This window comes from Melitaea cinxia, chromosome 26, assembly GCF_905220565.1.
Source record: "Melitaea cinxia chromosome 26, ilMelCinx1.1, whole genome shotgun sequence".
Taxonomy (NCBI): Eukaryota; Metazoa; Arthropoda; class Insecta; order Lepidoptera; family Nymphalidae; genus Melitaea; species Melitaea cinxia.
This window is the reverse complement of record NC_059419.1, coordinates 7,103,060-7,118,807: the sequence shown is the minus strand read 5'-3', so window position 1 is coordinate 7,118,807 and position 15,748 is coordinate 7,103,060. Positions and strand designations below refer to the sequence as shown.

The following is a 15,748-nucleotide window of genomic DNA, read 5'->3' as shown; positions in this document are numbered from 1 at the left end:
TTTAACTTTGACGAAGCATTAACACAGCGGTCCCATATATTCGATCCGATCATTGCTCATGGCGTTCATTTGTATAGATGGTGTTTCTGATCTGATCTATTCTGTTTCGTGATCTGTGCGTTTGTAATTGTGTATTGTGTACGTCCGAACTTTCGACGTACTAGGAGTTCTCCGCTAAGAGTAAATCCTATTGGGGGACGTTCCTTATACTCTGTTACATGATTGATTAGTGAAATTTTGGTTTTTGATTTTTAAACATCAGTGATGATGTAAGAGTTGTAAAGCTTTTTGGTACCGACCACCTATGGTATAGTAGGATTAAAGTGCCACTGAATTCGAGCCACTGAGGTCGCGAGTACAATATTTTTTTTTCTGTCTTCGTGTTTCTCCTCGTATCTCCGCCGTGCTTCGGAGAGAACACGAAGTCAATAGTAAATAGCATTAACACCTTATTATTTGATACCTGCAGTGAAACTTGACATTTCGAGCTCGTATACTGCTTCTATGAGGAAATGATGTCGTTGACCTGAAAATTACAGAGTATATTTCAGTTCACTTCATCAGTCAGGGAATATTCTAAACAACCCTAAAAAATATATTATAAACCTAACCAAAAATATCGAAACAAAAAAGATGTAGATAAAACAAAGGCTTTATCGCTAAGTGTCTTTCAGACGACCTTTAAACAGGGGACATGAAAAGTACTTAAAGCTTAGTAAATGTAGTGTTAGTCTCATACGTTCTTGCGACACTCATGTTACATTTTTTCTTTTTTTTTAATGTATTATTGTTGCTGTCTATACTATTTAAAAAATCCTAAAACGAAATTGCATTGGATGTCATTATGCATCTATATCATACAAGACCTACACAATTATGGTCAAAGGCTTAGAAAAAGGAGCTCGGAAAGTTTTGTTTCAATATTATTTCATATTGAAAAATATATTAAGTAAGTAAGTTAAGTAACAGTGAACTTTATGTGTAGTATTATTATTATGTGTAGTAGTAAAGTGAGATTTAGATCACACGACCAAAGTAAAACTTACGAAACGTAACTCTCTTTCTCTCTCTTTCTATCGTCACTAACTTATATCTCCCTCTCAACTTCCGTTCGCCTCGCCCGATCACACTTTTCGTAACGCTCTCGTCACGCATTTACCAGCTTACCCACCAACTCAAGCGTGCGTAAAGAAGTTTTACTTCGAAAATGGAACCAAATTAAAAAGAATGTAACAGCATTGCTGTTGTAAGTAGAACACAACAGTAACATTATTGACGCGTGTGATTCAGGCCTCCGTAATTTGATAATGACCATGACATTGGCCTACGATCTAGAGAACAAGGACAACATAGGATACAGATGTAATAATGACTTTTATTACTTACATTATAATCAGGTCACGTCTAATGTCATCAATGATTTAATATTTCTAAGGGCATAAGTTGTTGTTACATGTAATCAAGGGGAGGATACTGACTTCTGATACACAGTACTACTAGTGCAGGAATCAGGGTAATCTATTTATTGTATGAATTATTATTGTGACTAATAAAGATTATTATTATTATTACTAAATATTTTTGAATAACATGTCTTGCAGACTGATTATCCTAAGGAAATACGCATGTATATAAATTTAAGAAAGTTTTATACCATGACAATTTCGTTCATGTGTTCGATAACTTAGGTATGTGTTGTTCCGGAAAAATACAGTACTTATATTTAACTGTATATAGAGCTTCACTGGTTTGCTGAAAAGTATCAAATATTTATCTGACGTAAGTATGTTGGTCGATTAGATATTATCACCTCAAAAAATTAGATAATATCATTATATCAAAAATTTCGATCTAGCGAGTACATCGTTCAATAGCTTAATTGGCTAAAGCACCGACACGGTAAGTCGGAGATGCAGATTCGATCCCCGCTGGAACGGTCGATTTTTGATATGATATTAAATAATTGTTTAGATATTACTATTATATTTATATGTTTTTCACTCCAAGCTATCTATTCGCTATTTGTGAAACCAAATGTTAGTTTATCTTACATTTTGTAAATTTGAAAAATTTTCAAATATTACGCGATAAAAACCGCAAGAAACAGCTAGTATGGTCTAATTCTTTAACCTATGAGAGCTAAGTAGTTCAGTAGGCTAACTGCTAACTTCAGCGCTATTTTAATTTACTATTAAGTTTTAATTGTAACCGGAAAATTGCAATTATTCACGCGTTTCATGGTGGAACTATATGAAATGGTTTCATTTTGTTCAATCTACAATAATAAGATTTAAATTATTTTAAATCATAACGAGCAATCGTTATACTATTAATCTCATAGCTTTCCTTAATGTTAATAATTATTACGATTTTTTCATGATTAGTTTTTTATGTTTTTTATCTGGAGCGTGGGTAAGGGTTGAGTAAACCCGAAATGTTTAGCGCGAGTTGGGGTCGTTTCCGAGCTCGCGTTCGATGGTCTATGACTAGCAATCGTCTGAGATAGGCTGAAGGACGTCTTTTTATGTGTGTGTATGTGTGGGGGGGGGGGGATTTGCTTATTCAATTAGATTAGAAAGTAAGCGTTTTAAATTTTTTATAAATAAAATTTAATTTCTCATGCATTGGTGCCCAAAAATAATTACAGTCTATATTTCAAGCAAAGCCTGTTTAGCCCAAAAATTTTAAATTATGGTAATCATGTGTCGAGTCGTACGAGACTTTATAATAAGTTTGGTGCTGTTTCAAGCCCATCTCAAGGAAAATTACATTATTTGTGTATAACCTTTCCTTAACTTAATTATTAAAGGTCATCTACTTTTAAAAAAATCTCAAATATACATATAATAAAGAGACCCTTGACCATTGATAACATACAAACTTTAAAAAGTAAACCAGAGTCGTCAGTATTTCATCGATATGTCTATACTCTTTTGGCACCGTTGTAAGCAATTTAACCAAAAGAAGAAAATAATGTGAAATGAAATGAAATGAAAACATTTATTTCGTCATAAGGTGATATACACACTTAATGATAAGTCAAAATAATGTCATTTACAAAAATTAAAATACAAATACATTTAAAAAAAAACTCGAAAATAATAAAAGAAAGTTAAGGCAGCAAAAAAATCAGACAATAAAATAAAAATTTATATCTTAACACTGGGTACATTACAAACTTAGGTAATATACCCAGTGATAACACATATGCAACCTTAACTTAGTCGAAATAATAGTGATAGTGTATAGTGGATTGTGATCTGAACTGAAGGATCGCTTTCCTTTCAACTACCGAGCAAGGGTATTTTCTTTTATGGAAGACAGTTTGGAGCTTTATAGATAATAATTTTATGTTATCATATATATTTAATAATACACTGTTGCGATAGCTTTACGTACACGCTTTGAGGGACAGTGGGGAGACGCACAAGCACAAATACCCAAACCAGAAATAAAAATATGTAGGTACAAATAGATATTGTCACTCCTGAAACATTAAGTACAATTACATTAAAATGATCGCAAATAATGCAATTTTCAAAGTTTAAAAATATTAACGCGATTAGGTAACGAAAAATAGAATCTATAGCTTTATGGACAATTTGCCCTTCAGTTTTATTTACCAATTCCATTAAACAAAGTAATAAGCCTTGGAGTTTTAAGAAACATCATACTATCTACTGAGTTGTCAATGTGTCTTCAGTCATTAACGTATCTTCGTCCATAAAGTGCTTTCATAAATACAAAGTAATGATACTTATTCTTAAAAAGTAGAGAATGGGTCTTTAATCTAGTAAGTGGTATCAAGATCTTCTCGATTATATTTATACTAATGTTATATAGCTGAAGATTTGGTTTGTTTCTTTAAACGCGCTAACTCCGGCCCGCTGGACCGACAATCTACGTAGGATTTCCAGTGGTGGGTAGATGAGGGTTGCGAAAAACCGGTATGTTTGGCGTGAGCTTGGGGAGGCCTATGTGCTGCAGTGGACTGCGGTAAGCTGAAGTGAGTGAATCTCAGGTGTGCATTGAAAAAATCTTTATATTTTGGATAGCCCATCACTCATTATCATCACTTATAGCCCATTTACTGAGAAAGGCTATTATAGTCTACATAGTATTTAATTAAGGTTCTTCTTAAAATTAACGCGTGAAATCGCGGGGCACAGCTAGTAACCGTATTAATAATACAACAAAATCTAGAAGCGTCCAAGAATTCTCAGAATGTAAAAAAAGAAATTAAAGCTATCTAAAATTAGCTTTGTTATATTTACAAGTTGAAAACTCAACGCGGTTTGATTTTATTCGTTCAAAAACTATTAATTAAGCTTATATTTAAAATATATTTTGTGTATAATCTTCATTATTATACTTATCATGTATTCTTTTACTATTATAACATGTTTAGAGTAAAATTTTTAAATAATTATCTATAAATAAATAAATATCTTAAAACATACACATATGGTCGTCTGTTCCTATGGTAAGCAACTTAATGCTTGTGTTATAGGTAACGACCGACTGTTATAGCTATTTCTTTTTTGATAAATATTCAAAGAAATAATACATAATTATCTAATATATAAAATTCTCGTGTCGCGGTGTTTGTAGTTAAGAAAACAAAAATAAAAAAATAAAAAAAATAAAAAAACTTCTCCGAAACAGCTAGACCGATTCTCATGAAATTTTGTGTGCATATTGGGTAGGTCTGAGAATCGAAAAACATCTATTTTTCATTCCCCTAAATGTTAAGGGTAGTCCACCCTAATTTTTTTTCATTTTTAGCTTAATTATTTATTTTTTATTTTATTATGATTTGGCGTTGAAAAATACATACAACCTTAAATTTTCACCCTTCTACCACCAACCCATATTTTTAAATAGCGTTTAGCGGCAAGACAACGTTTGCCGAGTCAGCTAGTATAAATATATAATTACTAATATTACACCCAAACTCAGGGGGAGTCAAACCAGCAACCGGCGGAGTAGTAAGCCACAAGAAACTGAGTCTACAGACTAGTCACAAACGCTCACGAAACGCAAAAAACGCAAGTAACTCTCAAGCCGTAGCATGTATGAGTAGGTGTCAGTACTTATTGCTTAAAACATTTTGACAAAAAAAAAAACAACCAGAGCTAAATTTACTTTATAAACATATTATTAAACGCGCCGTCTTTCGCATAAAGATTTTCGTGCTAGGCCATACTAACTTCTGCCTGCGACTTCGTCCGCATGAAACAGTTTCGTTGTTCTAGCTGGGGAAGCTCTCAAAAGGAAAAAAAACCCGATTTCGAAACACTCTTTATTGGTGTTCTGCTCCTATTCGTCTTAGCGTGATAATATATAGCCTATAGCCCACCTCGATAAATGGGCTATCTAACACTGAGAGAATTTTTCAAATCAGACCAGTAGTTCCTGAGATTAGTGCATTCAACCAATCAAACAAAGAAACTCTTCAGCTTAATAATATTAGTATAGATATGATGTTATCCATAGAAATGTTTTTTTTAGGTTTTTGGAACATTTTACATTGATCCTCCACTCCTTATTGATTGTGGCGTGATCTCATACACATATAGCCTTTCTCGATGTATAGTCTATACATAATTAAAATAATTTTTCAATTTGAATCAGTATTTTCTGATATAACCGTGTTAATATTAGTAGGCAAAAAAATAATTGTACAGTCCTTTTGCAAAATTAAAATTTCCGCCTGCCGGCGGTCGTGTACGAGTACAAATTATGAAACATTGCTATTCAGTGGCTTGTCTAGACCTCATCAATTACCATTACGATCCTAAACGGGCGTCCGTTTTTGTTTAATACAAGCGTTCACGACATGAGTTAGTTGACGCGTTACCATAGAAATTGTCATTATCTTCGTCTCATAGAGGCTAGTTTGTAAGGGATGCTATCAAGGAATTAGGAATATTATTAACTGTGGACCTCGCGATTTCGTCTGCGTGACTTCTGACCCTGTGAAAACTTTGTAACAAAATATTCCTGCGTTATTCTTGACTTTCAATTATCTCATCATCATCAGCCTATTACGTATCATCATCATTAGCCTACTGGACGTAAGCCGCCAATCAAGGTACGCCACGAGTCCCGATCTCCAACTATATATATATATATATATATATATGAGAGTTTTAAAAATCCTCACGCACCTCATTCCATTTCAATATCACAAAATATTTTATAATGTATTGGCGCGAAAATGGGAAAACAATGAACAATCATATAAAAATGACAGATTCCAAATTCAAATGTAATATTTTGTTTATTTTTAATTGTAACAGTTTTTATGGCCAGACCATGTATATATAGCTACGTTACATAGTTTACCTCTATGGTCGTGTCTGGGGGTCTCATGATCTCAAACTAAAGACGAAAATTAGTGTTTACAAAGCGCTAATCATTCCCATCCTCCTATATGGTACAGAAACATGGTGCACGTACAAATCAGATGTGAAAAAGCTTGACACTTTTCACCTAAAATGTCTGAGATCTATTATGAGGGTTAGATGGCAAGACCATGTGCCAAATACCGAGGTCCTACGGGTTTGTGGAATGTGTGGAGTGGAGGCTTTGCTTATCCAGAGACAACTGAGATGGTGTGGGCATGTCCCTCGCATGGATGACCGCCGTCTACCCAAACCGGTCTTTTACTCTGAGATGACAGAGGGTAAACGAAGGCATGGCGGTCAACATCACGGTATGAGGATGTGCTCAAAAGAAACTTGAATGCTTGTGCTATTGATCCCGAAAGCTGGGAGGAACTCGCATTAAATAGGTCATCTTGGCGATCTACTATCAATAATAAAATTAAATCATTTGAAGAAAATCGACTTCTAGCGCTTGATTCAAAACGCCATGTTAATAAACAGAGACCTAAACCCTCCTATACTTACACATACAACTTTGCGGGTCAGCTTTACTGCCGCACTTGCTCTGAGATATTTAAAACTAAATGTGGATTAGCGAGCCATATTAGGGCCCATCAGAAAAATTAGTCATGACTCCCTGGGTCGCCGTCATCGAAATCGATGAGGACTACTACTACATAGTTTACCTAATAAGACAAAATCCTGTAATTATATAATATTTCTTTGCCAAGCAAAATACTTTTAGAATTTTAGACAGTTTCTGTCCACAGTTTGTCAAAACGATTTTCTTAAATAATAATATATAAATCTTTTGTACATCATTTTCATTTTATGTAAATGTCTTAATTATTAAGAGAAATATAAATAAATGAGAAATATTTAAAAAATACATCCATTAAAAATCGAGAATTTTTTGGCCTTCGATGAATACAGATAAATACCAAAGATACGGGGGTCATGCAGTATGTATAGAATTTATCTTTAATAACGAACTGAAATATGTATTTAAACATAATGTAAAATGCGCGTGCGCAAGTCGCTCTCGTTCTGATTCTGTCCCATTACAGACAGTACCGCGTCGTGTTTATACGCGTACGGACGTATAAAAATTAAATATTTTAGTAAAAATATTCATATTTTTAATTTTTTTATATGAAAACATTTATCGAAAGCAGTAAACAAAAAAATCCCAATATTTAACATTTAAATAAAAAATATTCACCAGCTACTTTTAAATATAAAACCATAATTTTGAAGTACAGTATAAGTGTGATGAAAATTATAGTGATATAACAAACAGGGTTAACTATTATGAGTTCAAGATTTTTAATCTGCTGATTAATTGTTATAAATGAAAATGTTTAAATAAATTTCAATTTAATTAATTTACGACGCAAACAGTAGCAACGATACCTAACAAAACGTGACATTATTTGAAAAGGCACAAACCAACAAAAAGAAATAACGTAAACAACACAGAACATTCAATATAACTTTTTCAAAAAGATAAATAGGATTTATTTGAAACTGGCTCTCGAACAATGGCGTCTGTTCCCGACTCCCCGACATCTAGTAGCACATCAGATGACACTACCTCAACAACCCCGGGACCCGAACCTATAAATAAATTCAACTTTCTAAAACACGCGAAAAATGCAAGAAGCAATCCATTCGTGAGAGCCCGACCGACTTTGAATAGGGAGAGTTCGACGGCCGAACTCTTTACAAGAGAAAATTCTAGTTCTGACTTTTTTCAAAATTCAAGATTAAACCTTTTCGATGCTGCGCCGAAACCGGAAGGTACTCAAGGATATGGCAAGGTAAATATAATAATTTTCATAAATATGTTTTGTCAATTAATTACATCCTTGACAATCTTAAATTGTGTGAACCCTGAATTTCAATAACAGAATTTATAATGACTGAAGCTTTTAAAATTAGGATTATTGAGTTTTATTCTGAATCGGCGGTAGCTTCAAATTAACTATATTTTTGATGTAAAACTTCTTAACACACGCTTGACTTCGGTAGTAAACTGGTGACTGCGTGACATGAGCGTTACGAAAAATGTGATCAAGCGAGGCGAATGGAGCAAGAGAGAGAGGTGCGAGCACACATTTTCTTTCTCTCTTCCTCTCTTAACCAGTTATGTTTCGTATATCTAAGACACAGTGCAGGCCTATTGCTAAAGAAGTTTTACTTCAGTTGTGAGGTCTAAGGCACACTCATTTTTAGAGTAATATATATGTCTTTTGACCTATCAAATGTGCCATTAAAACCTACTTGAATTTTTTTGAATTTTTGCATTTGTTTTCACTCAATTTGATTTTCATGATTTCTCAGTTCTATTTTATTTATGTTTAAAATATTTACTATGCAGCATAAAGAAACGAACCAGATTTAATGCATGTATAAAAAGACGTGGCATCTAAGAACGATAAGACCACCTTGGTACATATCATCTTACAGATCTTATGACATAGTTATAACTCCACTTCTATGAAATATAGCATATGATATGCTATGTAGCTTATTATTGTTCTTAATAAACATAACATGCAATTCCCTTGATTGAAGAGCACACTATATCACTACATAGTATAAAACAAAAAGTCTTTTCCCGCTGTCTGTATGCCTAGATCTTTAAAACTACGCAACCGATTTCGATGCGGTTTTCTTTAGTAAATACCTAGTGTCAAGATCCGCGGATACGGATACGGATCTTTATTTACTCACTCAACCGATGCGTGACCTGAAAACGATATTTGACGTCGCGCCCACCGTAACGACGGGTAGGACAGGTTTCAACTTGCATTGTGCGCGTAATTTTTTTGTTAACCGAATTCCAAAAAAGGAGGAGGTTCTCAATTCGTCTGTATATTTTTTATGTATGCAGAACGGAACGTGAACGTCAGAAATTTTTACTGAATGGACCGATTCCGATTATTCTTTTTTTAATCTAAAGGTGGTGCGTGTCACGTGGCCCCATTAAAATTTATTTGAGATCTAACAAGTACCTTTCAAGTTATATCTAATAATACGTATTTACTGGACTATTTTTTCGTCGATTTACGTTTGTATTATACCGCATAGCTTTTCACTGGATTCACCAATTTTAATAATTCTTGTATTAATCGAAAGCTAGTGCTTGTCTTGTAGTTTCATTTAAATTTGATCGAGATATAATGAGTAATCATTGATGACGCGTATTTATGTAACGGTAGGTACGCGTCGTTGTCGTCACTTATTTTTTCGTTAACTTTATTAGAAACTATAGTCGGCGCTCTAGCCAATTAAGCTATGGAACGATATACCCGCTGGATCGAAATTTTTGATATGATGATTTTTATATTCAGTTTAAGCGAACCGTGGCGCCGTCTATAGTGAGCTCTTTACAGAAACCCGTAACTATTCAAAGTTTCCTATTACAATGAAAATCTTTGACAGGAGACGACACCATGCTATTATTATTAATATCTACGATTTTATATTTGTGTTACCCCCACATTAGGAATTCTAAATATTTTTGAATATCATATCAAAAATTGACCGCTCCAGCGGCGTTTAACACAAAAATAAAATCGTAGATATTTATAAGTTATTTTCGAACAGGAGTACGCAAAAACGATCTCGACTCCAAGATCAACAAACGATACATACAACTTGCGGTAACCATGCTTAGCTCCGTAGCTTTCACATGTTATATTAACATTTCGCACTTGATATTAACATTTCAGACGTTAAGTTATTGTTTTCACACGGTTTTTTAACAAACGATACAACTGATGTTTAATGACTGAGATATAGATGCGTTAAAAAAATGGCGCGCCACTTATCGTTTTGCTCCCAAGCAATGTAAGCATAAATTCATTGTTTTTGTTTAAATAACTGTAAAGGCAAAGGTCTAAGACCATACAGCCTTGTTTCATGTTATGTTTTTTAATTAAATTTATTTTATTTTTATTTACTGTTATAAAATTACGTCGATAAACAGTGTAATTTTTAAATTAGATATGTTAGGGATATTTTTTTTTAGTGACAAAACTATGTCTATGTTGTTGTTGTCGGTGTCCTATGGTGCCCCAGTGGTACAAAGGGCCCTCGCGAGACGTCTCCATCTGCTCCTGTCCTGTGCCTCTCGCTCCACGTTTCTCCAACTAAGCCCGGCCGCTCGCAGCTCGGCGTCGATAGTCCGCTGCCACGTGTGCGCCGGCCGGCCCCAGGAAACAAGGCTGTATGGTCTTAAACCTTTGCCTTTACAGTTATTTAAACATGAATTTATGCTTACATTGTTTTGGAGCGAAACGATAAGTGGTCTGTCATTTTTTACTAAAGCATCTATTTCTCAATTGTTAAACACTAGTTGTATTGTTTGTTAAAAAACCGTATGAAAACGTTAAATTAACGTGTGAAATGTTAAAATCATGTGCGAAATGTGAAAATAACATGTGAAAACTACGGAACGGAGCATGAGTAACATAAGTTGTATCGTTTGTTAATCTTGGAGTCGAGATCGTTTTTATTTTGAAAATAACTTATGAAACGTGAAAATAACGTGTGAAATGTGAAAATAGCGTGTAAAATGTAAAAAAAACGCGTGTGAAATGTGAAAATAACGTGTGAAAGCCGCGAAATTCTTTTTCTAACCTCAAAACTTTAACCATGGATATCTCCATAATCATGGGGTTTCGAAGTGTGACAGTGGTACCAGGGGTAGCGCTCCCCCCCTTCTCCCACGGTCCCGAAATTCGGTTTTTCGTAATCTAAAGCTTTACCTTTTTTTTTCTGTTTGTTATTGCTAGGACAAGGTTTATATAAAAGAAAATGAACCAAAAATATGCTATATGATGATATTATAGTTTATTATACCATTTAATATTTCCGTGTTGTCTCTAAACATAACTATCTACTAATTAGTATGGCGTTAACAAAATTACAGATAATGATTACAAGTTTATCTAAACGAGCGTTTAAAAATATTTGTTCTGTATTTAGACATTAAAATATATACAAGTATAACCTCAGCTTCGGCTTTTTGTATACAACTAGGTCGGCAAACAAACGTACGGCTTATCTGATGGTAAGCGATTACCGTAGCTTATAGACTCCTGCAACACCTCAAGCATCACAAGCGCGTTCCCGACCGTACCGCTGACCCTCCCCAGAAGTTCGGTTAATATAAAGAAAGGTAAGGTAAACCAGATCTGGCCACCTTACCTTTACTTTAACCCTTACGTTTTTTAACAAAGTAAATTATTTGCTATTACGACTATGATATTTTGAACATCGTTACTTATCAACTCAGCCTTAGTAAACAGTAAATTGAAATATTCGATTCATTTTTGACGACAGATTAGCGAATGGTTATAACTGACTCATGTCACAACGGTTGTGGGTTCCATCCTAACCTATGACAAAATATTTTTATAGACATTTGGTGGTTTTCATATTGTTTTAATGCGACCTCTTTAAACCATGCGTATGTTTTTCAAATAGTTCAAAAACGTATAAAAATTCTTAATAGATGACATAATATTAATAAATCTCATTTTTTTTGATTAATTGATTCTCTGATAAAACTGAAGGAATTTTTTTTTAATTTACTATGTAATAAATGATTTTGTAATCTTTTGTTATCTAGCAAACGGAAGTGATATAAATTTAACATTACCTATCTAAAATTAGTTGAAATATTTTAGTCAATTGTTCGTTCTGACGTCGTTATTAATATGAATTATGTAAATATGTTTTTGTTTTACGTTATTACGTGCGTCAGCTCTGCTATATGTATATGTATATTATAAAAAAAAAATATGTTAAATACTCGTAGTAGTTTGTAGACTTGACTTTATAATAATTAATTTGTATGATATCTCTACTCTTTCTTAAATCAATTTATGATATATAATTTTATTAAAAGACCACTTTCGTCATATTATAAAAATTGCTTCGCGGTCGCACCCACGGCAAACGTAAATGTTTGTTAGGCTAAGGGTTGGGCGAAATGGTCCGACTACTGAGGAAATATCCTCTATTAGCTATTCAAGTAACATACGTATATGAAAATTAGCTTTTTACTATGACGTAAGAAAAATGATGATAATTTTGAACTTTTTTTTTATAGGCACCAATAACCATTAACGAGAAATGTGATATTTACAACTTTTCGTTCTTAATAATGCTAGGAACTATGAAAGTTCAAAAATGTATAATTAAACGGTCTTACTTATAAAAATCTCGCTAAGCAATACTTAGCCACCGCTTAGTTAAACCGCTCTTAAGCTACAAATCCATGTTTAACTTTTGTTTACTTATAAACGTTGATTAGCTGTTACTTATTTAAGAAACAAACAAAGAATGAAATTTTTTTTTCTAACAAACACACGCAAGTAAGTAGATCAAACGTCACAATATAACAGCTGATTTATGTGAAATCCGCCATCTTGCCGCTTAGCAGGAGTTAAACTATGCCTCGGCAGTGTTTAAATTTGACGGCTATTTAAACACTACTTAACGACTTCTTAACGCTAAATAGTGTTTATAAGTGAGGTTTTTGCTAATCCGTTGCTAAGCAATTGATTAAAAATTAAGAAACGTTTATAAGTAAGACCGATATAGTTTAGTTAGATTATAAGTGTATCAGGCGTAAATATGGTCTGAGATCCAATTGCTGAGGGAAGCTATGATTCAGCGTCTGAACTTGTCCCTTAAAGCTGTCTCCGATTGGGGTGACGCAAACCTGGTCAAGTTCAACGCCTCTAAGACCCAGGCGTGTCTTTTTTCGGCAAAGCGGAGTCCTTTCCATCTGACTCCCTCTTTCCGAGGTGTGCCCGTGCCCATAACCGGCCGCCTGGAGCTTCTTGGCGTTACTTTGTCATCCACCCTCAATTTCGGCTCATACATAGAGACAAAGGCTCAAACAGCTGCCAGAAAACTGGGCGTCCTCTCGAAAGTGAGACGGTACTTCACTCCGGAACAGCTTCTAAATTTATATCAAGTGCAAGTTCGATCATGCATGGAGTACTGCTCTCATCTTTGGGATGACTCAGCCAAGTACCAGCTGGAGCTTCTCGAGTCGATTGAGAGACGAGCCAGGAGGCTCATCGGTGATGATGCACTGGTCGCTGCAAAGCTGCAAAGCTTGCATCATCGACGAAGGGTGGCCGGTCTATCGGTTTTTTATCGGATACACTTCGGAGAGTGTGCGCAGGAACTCCATAACTTGATTCCCCCTTCCCCCTTCCATCATCGTACAACCAGACGCTCTGCGTTACGCCACCCTTATATGGTTGACATTCCCCTTATACGTACTAAGCGATTCGCTAGTACATTCTTGATCCGTACAGCCAAAGAATGGAACTCTCTACCAGCGTCTGTGTTTCCAGAAAATTATAACCTGGGGATCTTTAGTCGCGAGTGAATAGGTTACTTCTAGGTAAGCGTTTATTTATTTAATATATTTATATATTATTAAATACATTATTTATTTTATATATTTATATATTATTATTACTACTCTTTATTTTACACAAAATGCAACATCAGCTTAGTAACAATTTAAAAAAATGTGCGAAAAAGTATAACGTCTCTTTTAGACAAATAAGCTGAAAGATATAATGAAAAAAAAAAGAACAGAAAATGTTTACACAAATTAAAACATAAAATAAAAAAGGTCATTTCTTAGTTTGTAGGTAATGAAAATTCTCATTTCGCCTTATAATTTGGCTTACCCTAAATAAGACTACATAATTAAATGGCGGGTTCAAAGCGTATTTACCGTTGCGTTGCTCGTTTAATCTCAAAATAGAGCTAAGACTAGCACGAGTGCTATTTAGACACAAATAAACTAAGTAGAAATTGCGAAATAGCAGCATTTTGAAAACAAAAACATTAAGATTCTAGATGTGTTTATGTTACAATTATATGTATTGTACGTCATACATTGCTTTCTTTTTGGCGTTTACTTCTAAATTTTTCTTTCTATATTCGTTGTTTAGTTTCGTTTTTAACCGACTTCAAAAAAGGAGGAGTGTATGAATGTATTTTCGGGGATAACTTTACGCTTATGAACCGATTTTGATAATTTTTTTTTGTTGGAAAGGAGATAGCCCAAGTGTGGTACCATGATAAGGAAACCAGGATCTGATGACGTAATCCCAGAGAATCGAGGGAAATCGAGGGAATCCTCAAAAATCGTAGTGACGACTGTTACGTTTGTTTATTTTTTTCGCCTACTTACGTTGTATTTACCTGTCGAGGTAATTGACGTCGGTATTTTTCCTTTGCGAGCAAACACAATTATTGTATTAGTATATAAAAAGTTTTAACAACCGCTCTTACGTTATGGTGCGTGTGCCATTGCGGGTTCGATTTCCGCTCGGGATGAATATTTGTGTTTGTATAAATATTTATTTCCGGTTAGGATGTCTGTACTTGTGAGTCTCCTCGTCGTGTCTCGGAAAGCACGTTAAGCGCTCGGTCACAGTTGTTATCATATATATACACTTGATAACGATAGCTACTCATAGTAGGGAATATATCCGCCTACCCGCAACTGAGGTAGGGCACAGCAAGATATTTCCTGCTCAAAATATGGCGCAGCCCGACTGGGGTAGTACCACAACCTTACAGAAGACCACAGCTAAATAGTACTGTTTCCAAGCGGTATTGTGTTCCTGTTGGTGAGTAAGGTGACCAGAGCTCCTAGGGATTGAGCATAGGGTCGGCAACGCGCTTGCGATGCTTCTGGTGTTGCAGGTGTCTATAAGCTACGGTAATTGCTTACCATCAGGTGAGCCGTACGCTTGTTTGCCGACCTAGTTGTATAAAAAAAGTGGAGCAACGTAGTGGATTAAGCTCCGATACTTCTCCTACATGTAGAAAGAGGCCTTTTCCCAGCAGTAGGATGTTACAGACTTAATCGTAATCTTAATAATTGTGTTTGCTCGCAAACGAAAAAAAAAACCGACTTCAATTATATCGACAAGTAATACAACGTAGATCGACGAAAAAATAGTCAAGCAACTACGCGTTATCAAAGATTACTCAAAAAGAAGTTATCAGATCTCAATAAAATTTATATGTGACCACATGATAAACATCAGCTTTCGATTAAATTAAAAATTATCAAAATCGGTACACCCAGTAAAAAGTTATTACGGATTTTCGGGAGTTTCCTTCGATTTCTCTGGGATCCCATCATCAGATCCTGGTTTCCTTATCACGGTACCAAACTAGGGATATCCCCTTTCTAACAAAAAAAAAAAAATTATCAAAATCGGTACATCCAGTAGAAAGTTATGCGGTATAATACAACGTAGGTCGACGAAAAAAGCGTCAAGTAAAAACGCATTATTAGA

The 15,748-nt window shown here is 34.6% G+C and overlaps 1 protein-coding gene across 1 annotated transcript in view; it reads left to right on the top strand.

The window, feature by feature from the left end:
* The first annotated feature begins 7,302 nt into the window (after positions 1-7,302).
* LOC123666565 (endothelin-converting enzyme homolog) overlaps positions 7,303-15,748 on the top strand; it is a 38,906-nt gene continuing 30,460 nt past the window's right edge. The window contains exon 1 of the mRNA XM_045600674.1: positions 7,303-8,209. Within this exon, the coding sequence (XP_045456630.1) occupies positions 7,931-8,209 (279 nt within the window). The 5' untranslated portion in view covers positions 7,303-7,930. The remainder of the gene's footprint in view (positions 8,210-15,748) is intronic.